General features: G+C 44.7%; 1 protein-coding gene across 5 annotated transcripts in view; it reads right to left on the bottom strand.

Moving 5' to 3' along the window:
* Positions 1–15,367, bottom strand: part of ADK (adenosine kinase) — a 462,265-nt gene that overhangs the window by 67,322 nt on the left and 379,576 nt on the right. For all 5 annotated transcript variants that reach the window (XM_069240844.1, XM_069240846.1, XM_069240847.1 and 2 more), the window contains one exon: positions 8,158–8,328. In XM_069240844.1, coding sequence (XP_069096945.1) covers positions 8,158–8,328 — 171 coding nt within the window. The remainder of the gene's footprint in view (positions 1–8,157; positions 8,329–15,367) is intronic.

Below are 15,367 nucleotides of genomic sequence, written 5' to 3'. Positions count from 1 at the left end.
CTGGATGCGAAGTTTAGGCATTTTGCGTTTTCTTTTGTTGCAAATAGGTCTATTTGTGGTGCTCCCCATCTTTGGAAGTAAGTGTTTAGTATTTGGGGGTGAATTTCCCATTCGTGGATCTGTTGGTGATCCCGAGAGAGATTGTCTGCTAACTGATTCTGAATCCCTGGAATAAACTGTGCTATTAGGCGAATGTGATTGTGAATCGCCCAATGCCATATTCTCTGTGCCAGGAGACACAACTGTGTCGAGTGTGTTCCTCCCTGTTTGTTCAGATAATAGATCGTTGTCATGTTGTCTGTTTTGACAAGAATGTGTTTGTGGCTTATTATGGGTTGAAATGCTTTCAACGCTAGAAATACTGCCAATAGTTCTAAGTGATTTATGTGAAACTGTCTCTGCTGAGTCCCCCATTGTCCTTGGATGCTGTGTTGGTTGAGGTGTGCTCCCCACCCTATCATGGAGGCATCTGTCGTTATTACGTATTGAGGCACTGGGTCTTGGAAAGGCCACCCTTGGTTTAAATTTATATTGTTCCACCATTGAAGCGAGGTGTATGTTTGGCGGTCTATCAACACTAGATCTAGAAGTTGACCCTGTGCCTGTGACCATTGTGATGCTAGGCACTGTTGTAAGGGCGCATGTGCAATCTTGCGTTTGGGACAATGGCTATGCATGAGGACATCATGCCTAGTAGTTTCATCACCATCTTGACTTGTATCTTTTGTTTTGGATACATGGCGTGTATTACGTTTTGGAATGCCTGTACCCTTTGTGGACTTGGAGTGGCAATCCCTTTTGTTGTGTTGATTGTCGCCCCTAAGTATTGCTGTGTTTGACACGGCTGAAGGTGTGACTGTGTAGTTGAGTGAGAAACCTAGTTTGTGGAGGGTTTCTATGACATACTTTGTGTGTTGTGAACACTGTTCTTTCGTGTTGGTTTTGATTAACCTATCGTGTAGGTACGGGAACACATGTATTTGCTGCCTTCTGATATGAGCAGCTACTACTGCCAGGCATTTTGTAAAAACTCTTGGTGCAGTTGTTATCCCGAATGGCAACACTTTGAATTGGTAATGTACCCCTTGGAATACAAACCTTAAGTACTTTCTGTGTGAAGATGTATGGGTATATGGAAGTATGCATCCTTTAGGTCTAGTGTTGTCATGTAGTCTTGTTGTTTGAGCAATGGGATTACGTCCTGTAATGTCACCATGTGAAAGTGATCTGATTTGATGTAGATATTTAATGATCTGAGATCTAATATAGGTCTTAGAGTTTTGTCCTTTTTGGGTATGAGAAAGTACAGCGAGTAAACTCCTGTTCCTCTCTGATGAATTGGTACCCGTTCTATTGCATCTTTTTGCAACAACGCTTGGACCTCTAGTTGTAGAAGATCCATGTGTTGTTTTGACAGTGTGTTTTCGGTGGGACATTTGGAGGGAATTTGAGAAATTCTATGTAATAAACATGCTGGATAATTGCTAGGACCCAAGTGTCTGTTGTTATTTCCTCCCATTGTTTGTAGAACTTGGTTAGTCTCCCCCCCACAGGTGTTGTGTTGGGGATTTGTGATGTCGAAGTCACTGCTTGTTTTGTGGAATTTTGGGACTCTGGAACTTTCCTCAACTTTTTTGGAATTGGCCCATTCTATATTGTCCCCGAAAATTTCCCCGCTGATATTGGCTCTGATAAGTGGGCCTTGTTTGTGAGGTTGTGGGTTCTGTGCTTTGTCCCCGAAAACCCCCTCAAAACTGTTTTACGAAATGTGCCTCTGCTCTGGGGGGAGTAGAGTGCGCCCATGGCTTTGGCCGGATCAGTGTCCTTTTTAAGTTTTTCGATAGCAGTGTCCACCTCCGGCCCAAACAACTGCTGTCCGTTAAATGGCATATTCAGCACGGCTTGTTGCATTTCTGGCTTGAATCCTGACGTACGCAGCCATGCGTGTCTCCTTATGGTCACTGCTGTATTTACTGTTCTAGCAGCTGTATCTGCAGCATCCATTGCCGAGCGTATCTGATTGTTTGAGATACTTTGTCCTTCCTCCACCACTTGTTGTGCCCTTTTTTGGAACTCTTTGGGCAAGTGTTCAATGAAATGTTGCATTTCGTCCCAATGAGCCCTATCATATCTCGCCAGCAATGCCTGTGAGTTGGCAATGCGCCATTGGTTGGCCGCTTGTGCTGCAACCCTTTTCCCCGCAGCGGCGAACTTGCGACTATCCTTGTCTGGAGGTGGTGTGTGAGTTCGCTCTCTTGTGAGCTGCCCCTACTACCACAGAGTCTGGTGTTAATTGCTGCGTGATGTATGCCGGGTCTGTTGGTGGTGGCTTGTATTTCTTCTCCACCCTTGGAATTATGGCCCTGCCCTTCACAGGCTCCTGAAACACCTGTTTGGAGTGTTTTAGCATTCCAGGTAGCATAGGGAGACTTTGGTATTGGCTATGTGTGGAGGATAGTGTGTTAAATAAAAAGTCATCCTCAATAGGCTCTGCATGCAGGGTGACATTATGAAACGCCGCTGCTCTTGACACCACCTGTGTGTAGGCTGTACTGTCCTCAGGTGGTGCCGGTCTCGCTGGATAACAGTCTGGGCTGTTATCTGATACTGGCGCATCATAAAGAGCCCATGCGTCAGGATCATCCTGACTCATTCCAGTATGAGTTGGGGACTGCATCAGTGGTGGAGTGGCTACCGGTGATGTCTGTGTTGAGCGTGGTGGAGATGGTGGCGGGGTTACTTGTCTTGCCACCTTTGCCTGTGGCTGCTTGTCTTTTTCTTGGAAGGCAAGTCTTCTTTTCATCCGAATTGGGGGAAGAGTACTTATCTTCCCTGTGTCTTTTTTGGATGTGGAGCCTTCTCTGAGTGTAATCTGGCTCCATTGACTCTAGTTCTTGTCCGGACCTATGTCCTTGCATTTGTGAGGACAGTCCCTGTACCTCTGTGTAGGAACTTGTTTTCGGTTCCGAGGCCAGATGTTTCGGTATGGAAACTTTTTCGGCAGTCTTTTTCGGCTCCGACGACACTTTTTTAATTTTCGGCGTTCCGGTCTCTCGGTGCAGACTCGTTTCGGTGCCTCCCTCTCGGTGCCAAACTTGCTCTGACCCGCTGTCTCGGGGTCGAGTCTGCTCTGTGCCGTTATCTCGACCGGAGTCGGATGCCTTCGACACATGCGTGCCCTTTTTCGGTGCCGATGTTCGGTCACCTATTTTCCAGGTTAAGCCATGGCCTGCTGGCGGTGGCGTCCCCTGGGCTTTAGTGGTCTTTCCGTGAGTTTTGTGTGTCGTCTTATGGTTTTCGGCGTCTGTTCGGGATCGACCTTGTCCGAGTCCGAATCCTCGATGGAGAAGGTTTCTTCTTCCTCCTCCAAGTGTTTTTGTCCTGTCGGCGCCATCTGTAGTCTTCTCGCTCTTCGCTCTCTTAGTGTCTTCCTCGACCGAAACGCTCGACAGGCTTAACAAGTATCTTCTTTGTGTTCTGGAGACAAACACAAGTTACAGACCAGATGCTGATCTGTATAAGGATACTTGTTGTGACATTTGGGGCAGAAGCGGAATGGGGTCCGTTCCATTAGCCTTGAAGAGACACGTGGTCGGGCCGACCAGGCCCCGACGGGGGATCGAAAACCCCGAAGGGCCACTGGAGCGCTTCAAAATTCAGTGTCGATCTGTTGTAACTAACCCGATACCGAACGCAAACAATACCGTAGAATTTTCTGAGATTCTAACTATCTTTCCGAACCGAAACGCGGAGCGAAAAGGAACACGTCCGAACCCGATGGCGGAAAGAAAACAATCTAAGATGGAGTCGACGCCCATGCGCAATGGAGCCGAAAGGGGAGGAGTCCCTCGATCTCGTGACTCGAAAAGACTTCTTCTAAGAAAAACAACTTGTAACACTCCGAGCCCAACACTAGATGGCGGGATGTGCAAAGCATGTGTATCTGCAGCTACACATGCCATCGAATATATATAAATCACTAAAGGCTTTGATGAATGATATACTTTCCATACAAATTGAAAAGAAAAATGTTTGTCAATTAAAAACAGTGAAATTGCCTTTCAGTACGTAACTTAAATATTTATAGCTGAAAAGAAACTATAGCAGGAAATGACCACAGTCATCTAGTCTAGAACTCTTAACCTTTAGTGTGCATGTCCGAGACCTTAACAGAGCATCGTGAGATGGATATCCTGTGCTATCGATTATGGTCATAAAGCTGCAGGAAAACCCCATGTGAAGACCAACATATACACATTATACAAAGGTGGTTGCAGCATGCACAACACTTTTCGCTGGGGTGAACCATCTAGAATGTTTGCAGAGCAGCCACCTGGAAGTGCACGCATATTTTTGCAAGGGACTATTGCTTGGAGAAAACTTCACAGGGTGATGTAGCAATGGGACAAGCGGTGCTGCGACATCTGTTACAGTAACGGTGAGCTGTTGTACTTTCCTTTTTTCCCCTCCAACCCAGTATACTTGGTGCACATTGTATAATGTTTTCTTCACTTGTTAATGCACTGTTAGTAGCTACTGTGTAGTAATCTTTTGTTTTAATAACGATTGATAATTTCAAGTTTTTTTCTTCCATTGATACTATTGCATCTAACAGTTGACATGGTAATGTGTATCATACAGTGCGCTTACCTACTGCTTGCTACTCTGATTCAAGCATGTGAATCTATAAAAGTTCCAATACTGGAGTAAGAAAATTAGTTACCTGTAACTGTAGTTCTTCAGTATTGGAATCTTTCATAGATTCACATGCAACCCTCCCTCCTCCCCTGGGAAGCTCGCCGTTTCATGTTGTCCCCATCAGGTACGTCAGCACTTGTGATTTGGAAAATCTGAGGGACTGGAGCTTCTCACAGGATTGTTCTAGAGGGAAGGGCAGCCTGTTTGGCTGAAACCTAAGTTTGGTCTCTTTTCTCAAATCAACAAGGATAGATTACTAAAGTGGGAGGCCTTAGTCCTTCATTCACTATAATTATCATTGCATTGCTATTGTAATGTACTGGGGACTCCCATTTCAACGACGGAGAAGGATTCAAGCATGTGAATCTATGAAAGTTCCAATACTGGAGTAACTTGTAATTCTCATACTTATCCTGTTGAAGTTATACCAATTAGGAAGGCTGTTTTCCATTAAAGCGCTTGTAGGGATACCTTATGTATCGGCTCAAAAGGCTCTTTCTTGAGTTGTTCTAGGAGTGTATTTAAGTGCCACTTTGGTGACTCCTTTTTAGTTGACAATATATTTGTAAAGAAATCACTCTTTTTGTATGTTCACCACCAGATTTTTAGACTGATGCTCCTGCTGTTTTTGACTGACAGTGTGCTGAGACCGGCTAACCTGTCCTCAATGCCAGGGTTCTAACACTTTTCAAAGTGTATGTCTATATCCAATTGGCACGTACTGGCTTACTTACACATACATAAACAGACACACACACACTAACATGCACACACACTTTACTCTCATTCTCTCTATATCTCTGTCCCTCCTTCTCTCCCTCCCTCCCTCGGACCTGCTCGGGCTTGGTTGTTCTGCCAAAACTTAACCATCCCAATAACGATCTTGCCATATGTCTAAATCATTATCAGTATGTTTATTCCCTTGAGAATGATCATCTCCACTTGAAAGTGTGTCATTAATAGTACCTTTGGTCTGTTCTTGAGATTGTTGTACCAAAGGGACTGGATGTGAAGTGAGCTCATCAGGATGTGCTAGAGGTGGAAGTTGTGGTTGTGATGTTGGCAATCCCCTACAAAAATCCAGCATTATTTATTTTATTGACTGTAAGAAACTCATGGGCACTTGAACAATCTGCTAACAGCTGTGATATACTTAGCTCCTTTGGTTGGCGGTAATAAGTTTGTTCTTGATAACTTTCAGGATCGTCGCTGGCCCTTCACATATAATTTGAATACCTAGAAGATGCGGTCTTCTGCCTCATTTGGATGGTGACCACTGTCATCCGAATGTAACCGTTCTCTATCTTTTTCTTGTTCAGGAAAAAAAATGTCACCATGTGAAAATTCTAAAGAAAAGCCTTCTAGTAACTGAAGTGGTGGTGAGGATATGGGTAGCTGGGATACAATGGCTGTAGTGGCAATTGAAATAACAGTAGCTTGTGTGTCTTAAGTTTCAACGAATGAGGGTACAGTTCCTGCTGTCAACTTAGATTTTGCCATTGATTGGCATTTTGAGATAGTGGACAATAATTATTTAGTCAACTGATTTTTCTTAGTTTTTAGTAAAACTTAAGTGGAAGTCTTAGTATGGTGAAAGGATATTAAGTCCTTAGTATCTCAATGATGCTTTTGTGACTCTCACCTCTAAGCAAGTCTGCTGGATTAGTGGCAGCAATCTGTCTGCTTGTAAGTGACTGAGTCACTCCTACACCAGTTGGAAGTTGTCAGCCCAACCCTCCAGGCACCCTGGAAATAACTCACCCAAACCCTAGGTAGTAAAGGTGATTTTTGGCACCCTAGTCATGGACTCTGGGGAAGTTGTGGTGTAACAAATCTAACCCCTTTTCTCTCATTAGAAATAAGTCTTTTACAAACACACAGGCAGGGAGGAAGATGCAGGACCGTGTTCAATATATTTATTGAAAAGACTGCAATCTACAATAAAACGCAAGTGCTGCATTGATTTTGACAATGAGAAATAACAGAAGCAGAATAGTGAGGACAAAAGTGGCAAATATGCAAAACCCCAACAAATTGTAATAAACATGAAATATGCATTTCCTTGTAATAAGGCCATAAACCCTACTCTAAAGCAAGTGCTGGGTATGGTAAGCCTAATCTGCCAGTACATGGTCCATGAGAAATGCTCCCAATCCCTGTTACCTTGGGATGAGACCCCCCCTCCACCCCTAGTCTCGGGATCAGGAATCGTAGAGACCCAAGGCTGTGATTGGCAATTACATAAATGCCCGACATGTTCGCATTCTGTTCTTGTCAACGAAAAACAAAAGGACCATGATGACGTTACCCACGCACATTACTGATAATGACACTTTCTCAGAATGATACTAATTAGGAAAATGAAAACATTTCTCTTAAATGCACGCGTCTACAAGCAGTACTAAAAAGAAATAAGTAAATAGAATAAAACAGAGCATGCTAACTAGGTCAAAGGGGACTAGGTGAAAAGGGGAGTAGGTCCTCAAGCTAAAAGCTAAGCTGCCTCCTGTGTCGAGATAGCGAAATAAAATGGACCTACAACAAGGCATTTGTTTTAGAACATTGTTGTCACTGACTAGGATGTTGTCGGTGCTGAATTTCTCAACACTCGTTTAGAATGTTTCGTTCACTTGCCACTCATATTCAGCAACTTTGCAGAGAAGTGATCACTTGTGAAGGTTTAATTTTGAATCTTGCTTTGATTTTTTCTTCGACTCTGATCTTTCAGATGTGGAAGTCTTGGATGCATCCTGAGCATAAATCTGTCCCTTCAGACCAGAGGACCTTTGTGGAAGTTACAAACGGCTTTGATGAGATTGCACAACCCATGTATTCTAATGTAGGAACTTCCAATTCGAGTTTTTTATTTTATTTTTAGCTGAGAAAAACGTTTTTGTTTTAGGATGGCCCGGAAACTTTGCATTTATTAGGTGCAGCAGTCTACCTTACCTACCCTTGAAGTTCTTATTGCTTAGTGTTGCACAGAAATCACAGTGCTGTATCCTGTAACGTCACTTGTGCAAACGAAAAAAACAACACATTGTGTATTCTGGTCATCCATATAGGACATTCTGGCTCCACAAACCTCACAGGGTCGATGAAAGTCAGTGTAGGCGGATTTAGCGAACATCCAAATGTTGTAAGTCAAAGAAATGGTACCTCAGCTCCTTGTTTGGTTCAATTACCAAAATCTGGTGACATGAAAAGGAGACCCAATCAAAAAAATTCAGTAGACTGCCAAATGAGCAGAACTCAGAGGTATTCCACATTTGAAGGCCTGTGCATAGAACTAGGAGACGGAACTGGCGTACGTCACACTGGGATTGTTCTGGTACATTGCATCCTACGAGATCCCTACTGTAGCGTCTACATGGATTTCACTTAGAGGGAGTGAGGTGTTTAACAGAGGGTGTTGTGGGGCTGTCTCCTACTAAGTGCACATCCACAAGCTCGACTCACCGTCTCATTTCCGAACAGGATGTCGACGTACGGCATGACTTGCATCAAAGGCTCCTTGAAAAACTGGCTGATAAAGGGCGCAGACAAGTTCAACCCGAAAAGCTTGTTTTTCTCAGAGGCCTGGGAGGCAACTTTTAGGACGGAAGGAGGTGATACGGTGAGGAAGAAACCCTGCAGGAAAAAAAGAGGGTGTAAGAGTGGGTTTATTGCTGCCCAATGGACTGCTAAACACTGCATAGAGCCGTAAACAACACAGTAGAGAAAGGCACAGACGAAATGAGCTGTCAAACATAACATTTTGAAGGTTAGCTTTTATTAAATCCGGACTAAGAAGCACGATGATTACATACACTTCATAAGTATTATAAATCATATCATTCTTTGAGACAACTGAGCTAAACATGCTCATGGTAGAAATAAGACCGACACAGTACTCACCTTCTAGAAAGATGCCTTTATCCGAGCTAAGTTTTTAAGGGAGCTTTGAAAGATGAGAGCGAGGTAATGGGCCTTCTATTGCAGTGTGACAAAGAGGCTGACGATCAGCATCTGAAAACAGCACATGGGGGTTTTGCTGTACTAAACGGTGTTTGACTGGCAGATCATAGGGGGACGGGGGGGGGGGGGGGGGGTAAAATGGATTTAGTGAGACAGCTTCTCAACGGGGAATGTGGCTGGCTATGGGTAGATTTGAAAACGATGGTAAGTAATTTCGCTGTGTGATAAACACCAAGTTCAACACAGTGTCCTGCTACTGGTGGTAAAAAGTAGGTGCAAGTCTGTGGAGGCTGAACAGAGAAGCGGTGGCAAAACTGATTACCTGAGAAGAGGGGAAGAATCTATACTGGCGTAGGTCAACCAGGTGGCTATGACACTTTTACGTTTTACTCATGACTAGTGTTGGCAAAGACGGGTGTGGGGGAACTGCTTGGGGAAAAGGCCTACGAGCACCACAATCCTGAGCAGAATCAGTCAGGCAGCCAGAGAAGGAGGGGAGCCAGTTTATTGACATGGAGGTCTAGTGAAGCTTGTGATGGCATGCAGCCAGGGATGGCAAATGGTGTCAAAAGTGCTTGTGTATGTGGTGATTTAGTTATTTGACCGAGGGCCGTTTCTGCTAAGCAAGGTGCCAGGACTTCAGACTGAAGGGGGTGTAGCGGACTGCGTGTGGGGAGGAAATGTGTCCAATTGTGATAAATACTAGGGATTTTAGTGTTTTAGAAAATAATGACAGTTGAGAGATGGGTCAGAGGTTGATGCAAAGTAAAAGGGCATCCATATATATATATATATATATATATATTTTTTAATATTCACGGAATGGCAGCTTTCTAACAATTAGGATACATTTCAGAGAAAAAGGACACAGTGGCCAGGCCATAAAAGACTAGAGGCCCAATTTAGAATCTGGCACACGGGTTACTCCGATATACTCACAAACGTGACCAATATCCCGTGCCCCGTATTACGATTCCCATAGGATATAATGGGACTGTAAAATGGTGGACGAGATGTCCGTCACATTTGTGACGGAGTAACCCCTTCCGCCAAACTCTATATCAGGCCCTAGGTATATAAAATACCTATTTTCATACGCTGCAGTTGATGCGCCTGGTGCAGTTTATAGTTTGGTGACTCAGAGTGTGGGAATGTCTTCTGGGGTTTGCAGGGGTAAAGGATGAAATATGGAGAAGTCAATGGAATATAGGAGAAGTCATTAGGAGGAAGAGTGGTAAGCAGACAGGATAGGGTAATATCAATTAGATATTCTGGAGGGAAATTAGGAGGCAACATCTGATGAATAGCATTAATTGTCTGGTAGACTTAGATGGGAGTGGATTGTGGGAAAGACATAAGGTGAGCAGTGAGGGGAGATAAAGGTTGTGAAGGGGTTAGCTTTTGCAGTATCAAATGTGATGACAATGGTGGGAGCGTGCTGGTGGTCACAGAGGAGCTTAAGAGAGCCTACTTCACCTCGCTGGTGGAGAGTAGAGCATGCATGTTTTCAGAGTGCAGTTAGTGAGATTATGCATAGCTGGAAACTAGTTGTGCCAGGAATGCTTGTTTGATCTTTATGAGGTGGAGTTTGAGGTTGCCAAATGCGATGAGGGATGAGAGGTTGGAAGTGCTCCTTGAAATCCTTGATAAAGAACATTATGGCACAATAAAATGCATTGAGAAGTGAGAGGGTTGAAAGCTGTTTTCAGAGTTGGAGTACAGCAAAATGTACCATGTTTCATTTAGAAGGCAGCAGGAATGGCAGAAGCCTTGGGGTCTTCTGAGGATTCTGTGATGGCAGTGAATTGGAGGGAAAGTGTCAAAATGAAAGGTGATGAAGATCGCTCTGCTGCCTGAGTAGGCTTTCCAAAAGCAGAAATGTATGCTGGCTTGGCAGTTTACATAGCTAGATGTGGGGAGAAGATGTTATGTAAAGTGAGTGAGACCGCAATAGTTAAGAGTAGGAGGTGAGAGAAGTGGCTCAGTGAAGGGCAACTGAGCACAAGGGAGATGCTTTAGAGAACCAATGACTACCCTTACCTTCTGTGCTCCATGCCTGTTCAAAGATGTACCAGCTACAAGAGGAGAATGAGGACACAGGAGAGGTTAACACATTAACGGGGAGAGAAGGGGAGTAACATAAGAGAAAGCAGTGGTTCTGAGATAGAAAAAAAGAGAGCCCAGGAGAGAAGAAAGGGTCCACAAGGGAAAGGGCTCAGGAGGGAAAGGAAAGGGCCCACTAAGTGCAAGACATAAGTAGGACATGGGTGCAGAAGGCAAGTGTGATTGAGTGGAGAACAATGAAGCAGAGCTAGAAACGAAAGTAACAGATGGGGAGAGCAATGGAGTGGAAGGAGAAAGAGTGCGGAAAGGGAGGCTGAGGGAACGGAATGAGAAAAAGCAGGTTACTGGAGTGGATTACCCAGAGACAACAGAGGATAATTCAGGAAGGAAGAAACTGAGGGAGTAACATATGTCAGCTAGAAGGGGGGGAATATAGATGCTGGTGGAAAAGTCACATCAAGCTGAAAATCGTAAGTTTTCTGGTGCTAGCTGGCTGCACAATAGATGGCCGGTACAGACCGTGTAATTCAGAAACAGCCTTAAATCAGCCAATGAGAAGCTATATGCCCTCTTTTATAAACCTGGACGAATATATTGTTGTACTTTTGAATATAGGTATTTTCGTATGTTCATTTCTGTTTACCTAAAATAAACCAAACTGAAACTTTTGTTTGAATATTTTGCAGTGAATACAATCAGATTCTATTCTGACACTGCTCAATTTTTGAATTCATTCCTTTACTCCGGACGAAAGTTGCAGAATTAGCAGGGAACCAGTCTACTGGAAAGTCACAAAACAACAATTAAAGGCTAGTACTTCTGAAGGAATGAGATGCACTCAGCCACATGTCATTTTCTATCTCACGTGATGGGACTTTGCATGGGCTCCACCAACTTTGTGAGATTTCTGGATTTTTCTATGGGTAAGTGTCTTCTGTCCATAACTTGTATAAAATCTGTTCCCTATACATTTGGTTAACCGAGGGGGGAAATTAGCACACATACAGCTCTAACACACCATAACACGGTAAGAATACACTCCCTACAATAAAACACTAAAAGAAAGTCACAATGGTGGTAGATATCAATTTTCACTGAATGGATTCTTGGGGATCGATAGTAACCTGGGACTGGTTATGCGCACACTTCTCAAAATCCATTTCTGGTAGTTCATTAATAAACGTAAGCTGCCAATGTTAGGCTATGGATGCAACAAATGTCTCTGTCAGGCTCTAAGCAATTAGCAATAAAGTAAGAAACATCCTTAAGCCAGTGTTCTTCAAATGCTGACACAACTGACTATATAAAAGACCATGGGTCTGAAATTGGTTCTGTATTCAGTTTCGGAAGGTACTAGAAAGTGTTTAGATCTCCAAAGCCCTGAGTTTAATGCAGTTCCTGTTCCAGTTCTCCAGCTTAACACAGTACAAGAAAAGTATGCATAATTTAAAAATTAACTTGAATCACAACTCTCATTTAAGTTAGGCTGATGAAAACTCATGACATTAGCCTTGGTCCGTTACATCAGCACCTGAGCAGTCAACCCAATACACAGATTCCATTTCCTATTACTCCATGTTGCTTCCAAATGTGTACATGTCACTTACGGCTGTAAGGACAGTGAGAAAAAAAAAAACGTGGAGTGCAATGCCCACCCCAGAAAGAATATATGTATTTTATAAAACGTCTTTTGGGGCATACAACGCTGATGGCTACTTTAGTGTATTAACGAACAAGTTACTTACCTTCGGTAGTAAGCTATCTGGTAGAGACATTCTAGTTGTAGAGTCCTTACCTTAGAAATTCCCAAAGGCTTCAGACTGGACCTGGAGATTTTTCTTTGAGCAGTACCCCTGCATGCTATAAGGTGGAGTCGGTCGACTCAGCATCCGTTGTTGGCGTCGTGGTCGCCAGATATGAAGTTGCGTGTTGTATATAGGTGCCACCCCGGGGTGCTGGCGTTAGTTTCCTTCACAACTTTCCATGCCAGAAGCGATGAGCCATGAAGGACACACACTTTGGTGTGCCAGAACTAGGGTCCTGAAAGGGAAGTCCCTGTCCCCAGAAATCAGTTTGCAGAGCGGGGAGGATGGGTAGGTCGGTAAGGAATCTGCAACTAGAATATGTCTCTACCAGATAATTTGCTACCGAAGATAAGTAACTTGCTCATCTGATAGAGACTTTTAGTTGCAGATTCCTTACCTTAGAATAGATACCCAAGCAATACCATCCCTGGAGGCGGGTCTGCGAACCAAGATCATAATAGGAAGTCCTGCAGGACTGAATGGGCAAAGTACCCATCCCTACTGACCTAGTGAACATGTGCAAGGACGCCCATTTTGCTGTCTGGTAGATGTCCAGGACTGGAACTCCGCGTGCTAACAGTGGGTACAGTTGTTCCTCTGATACAATGAGCGTGCAACCCCCCTGGGGGTTGTTTTTTAGCCAATGCGTAGCACATTTTAATGCAGAGAGTCACCCATCTAGAGATGGTTCTCTTCTGCACTGCCCGCCCTTTCTTTGCACCCACAACGAGTTGATCATCCACCCGGAACTCTTTTGTATTATCAAGATAGAACTCCAATACTTTTTTTGGGTCCCGATGATGGAGTCTCTCCTATTCCTTGGAAAGATGTAGGGGCATGTAAAAAGTAGGCAAGGTGATTGATTGGCCTACATGAAAGCACATGACCACTTTAGGCAGAAAATAAGTCCTAGTATGAAGCACCACCTTGGCATGGTGTATGGAGATGAAAGGTGGCTTTGAAGAAAGAGCCTGCAGCTCACTCACTCTAAAAGCAGAGGTGATAGCTACAAGAAAGACTGTTTTCAGAATAAGCAGGCAAGGAGGGCAGTTGTGAAGTGGCTCAAAGGGAGCGCACATCAAATATGTAAGAACTAAGTTAAAATGGGAGATTTAAATAAAGAGGGTTGATCAAGTCATCTGAGGAAAGCCGAGATAGCAGACAAACAACCCTTAAGGGTACCCAGAGCAGAACCCTGCTGGGCCAAAGAAAGGACAAATAAAAGAACCTTGGACAGAGGAGCAGAAGGGGGGGTCAACAAACATGTCTGTACACCATGCCACAAATGTATTCCATATGCATGTACCGTTTTGGTGGAAGGACGCCTAGATGCCAAGATAAAGAAGACTTCAGGCGGAAGGTCAAAAGCTGTCAACTGCCACCGCTCAGTCTCCACAAAAGAAGTCAGGAGACTGGAAAGGTTTGGGTACAGAATCATCGGTTCAAACGCCACCACTGCAGATCTTGATCAGTCCCCTCCAAGATCTGGACCATGAAGGAGGGATTCCCCTGATACTGCGCCGAATGGAACTTCAGGTCTCACTGTGGAGTCTGCATATGCCATCAGGAGGTTATGCGGCCCAGCAGCCTCAGAGACGTCCTCATAGAAATCCAGGATAGAGACCAAAATATCATCATCATAGTCACAATATCCTGGACTCGCCGTTTGGAAGGACAGGCCCGAAACTGTACTGTATCCAGAACAGCTCAGATGAAAGGGAGCGTCTGAGAGGGAGTCAGGTGTGGCTTCTGCACATTTATAGTGAACCACAGTGAATGCAGGAGGACTGCCATAGTCTGGAGGTGGAAGATGACAGCCTGGGACGAGCTCGCCTTTTACAGCCAGTCCCTGAGGTAGGGGAAGACTGAAACCCCTAATCTGCACAGACGTGCAGCAACCACCGCCATCACTTTTGTGAACACCCGAGGGGCGCTGATAAGGCCATAGAGGAGCACGAAAATGAAAATGCTGTGACCTACCATGAACTGCAGGTAATATCTGGAAGCAGGCAGGATGTTAACATGGAAATAAATGTCCTGCAAGTCCAATGCTACCATCCAGTCTCCAGGGTCCAAAGCAGACAGGACCTGAGCCAGAGTGAGCATCTTGAACTTCTCCTTTTTGAGGAAGAGATTGAGGGACCAGATGTTGAGAATAGGGCGGAGGTCCTTGTTCTTTATGGGTACTACAACCTACTTCTGGCACAGGGACTCCTCTCTATGGCTCTTCTGGCCAAGAGAGCAGTAACCTCCTTCCGGAGAAGTGAAAGGTGTTCCTCGATCATTCGATGGAAAGAAGATTGCATGGTGGGAGGAGTAGTTTGGAAGAGGAGGAAGTAGCCCCTTCAGACTAGTTGCAAAACCCACCTATCTGGCGTGATGGCATTCCAGCGGGACAGGGGATCCTCTCACTGACTGGTCCTTGGTGGGGAACCGCCAGATTGGGAAGGCTTGGAGGCCGCAGCTAAGAGACTCACTAGACCGGTGGCTCCCTGATCTACACAGATGCTATATCCCATGTCCTCGAACATGCAGAGGCTGAGCGGCATGTGCGGCACGGTTGCTGGCGGGGAATGGATGTGGTTGAGCACCCCTTTCGTAGCTACGTAAGGGGCGTAAAGCAGACTCAAGGGGCGAGTGGTAGAAGTTAGGCAAAGGGACCGGGCTGTAGCCCGGGACTCCTTAAACCGCTGGAGCAGCCAGTCTGCTTTGTCCCTGAAGAGACAGGTGCCATTAAAGGGCATGTTCATTAGAGTAGGTTGAACATCCACTGAAAAGCCAGATGTCCATAACCAGGCGTGGCATCTCAGGGCCACAGTCGAAGCAACTAATCTGCCCAGACA

This window comes from Pleurodeles waltl, chromosome 6, assembly GCF_031143425.1.
Source record: "Pleurodeles waltl isolate 20211129_DDA chromosome 6, aPleWal1.hap1.20221129, whole genome shotgun sequence".
NCBI classification, from domain to species: domain Eukaryota; kingdom Metazoa; phylum Chordata; class Amphibia; order Caudata; family Salamandridae; genus Pleurodeles; species Pleurodeles waltl.
The sequence above is the reverse complement of the archived record's forward strand: the minus strand, read 5'-3'. Positions and strand labels throughout refer to the sequence as shown.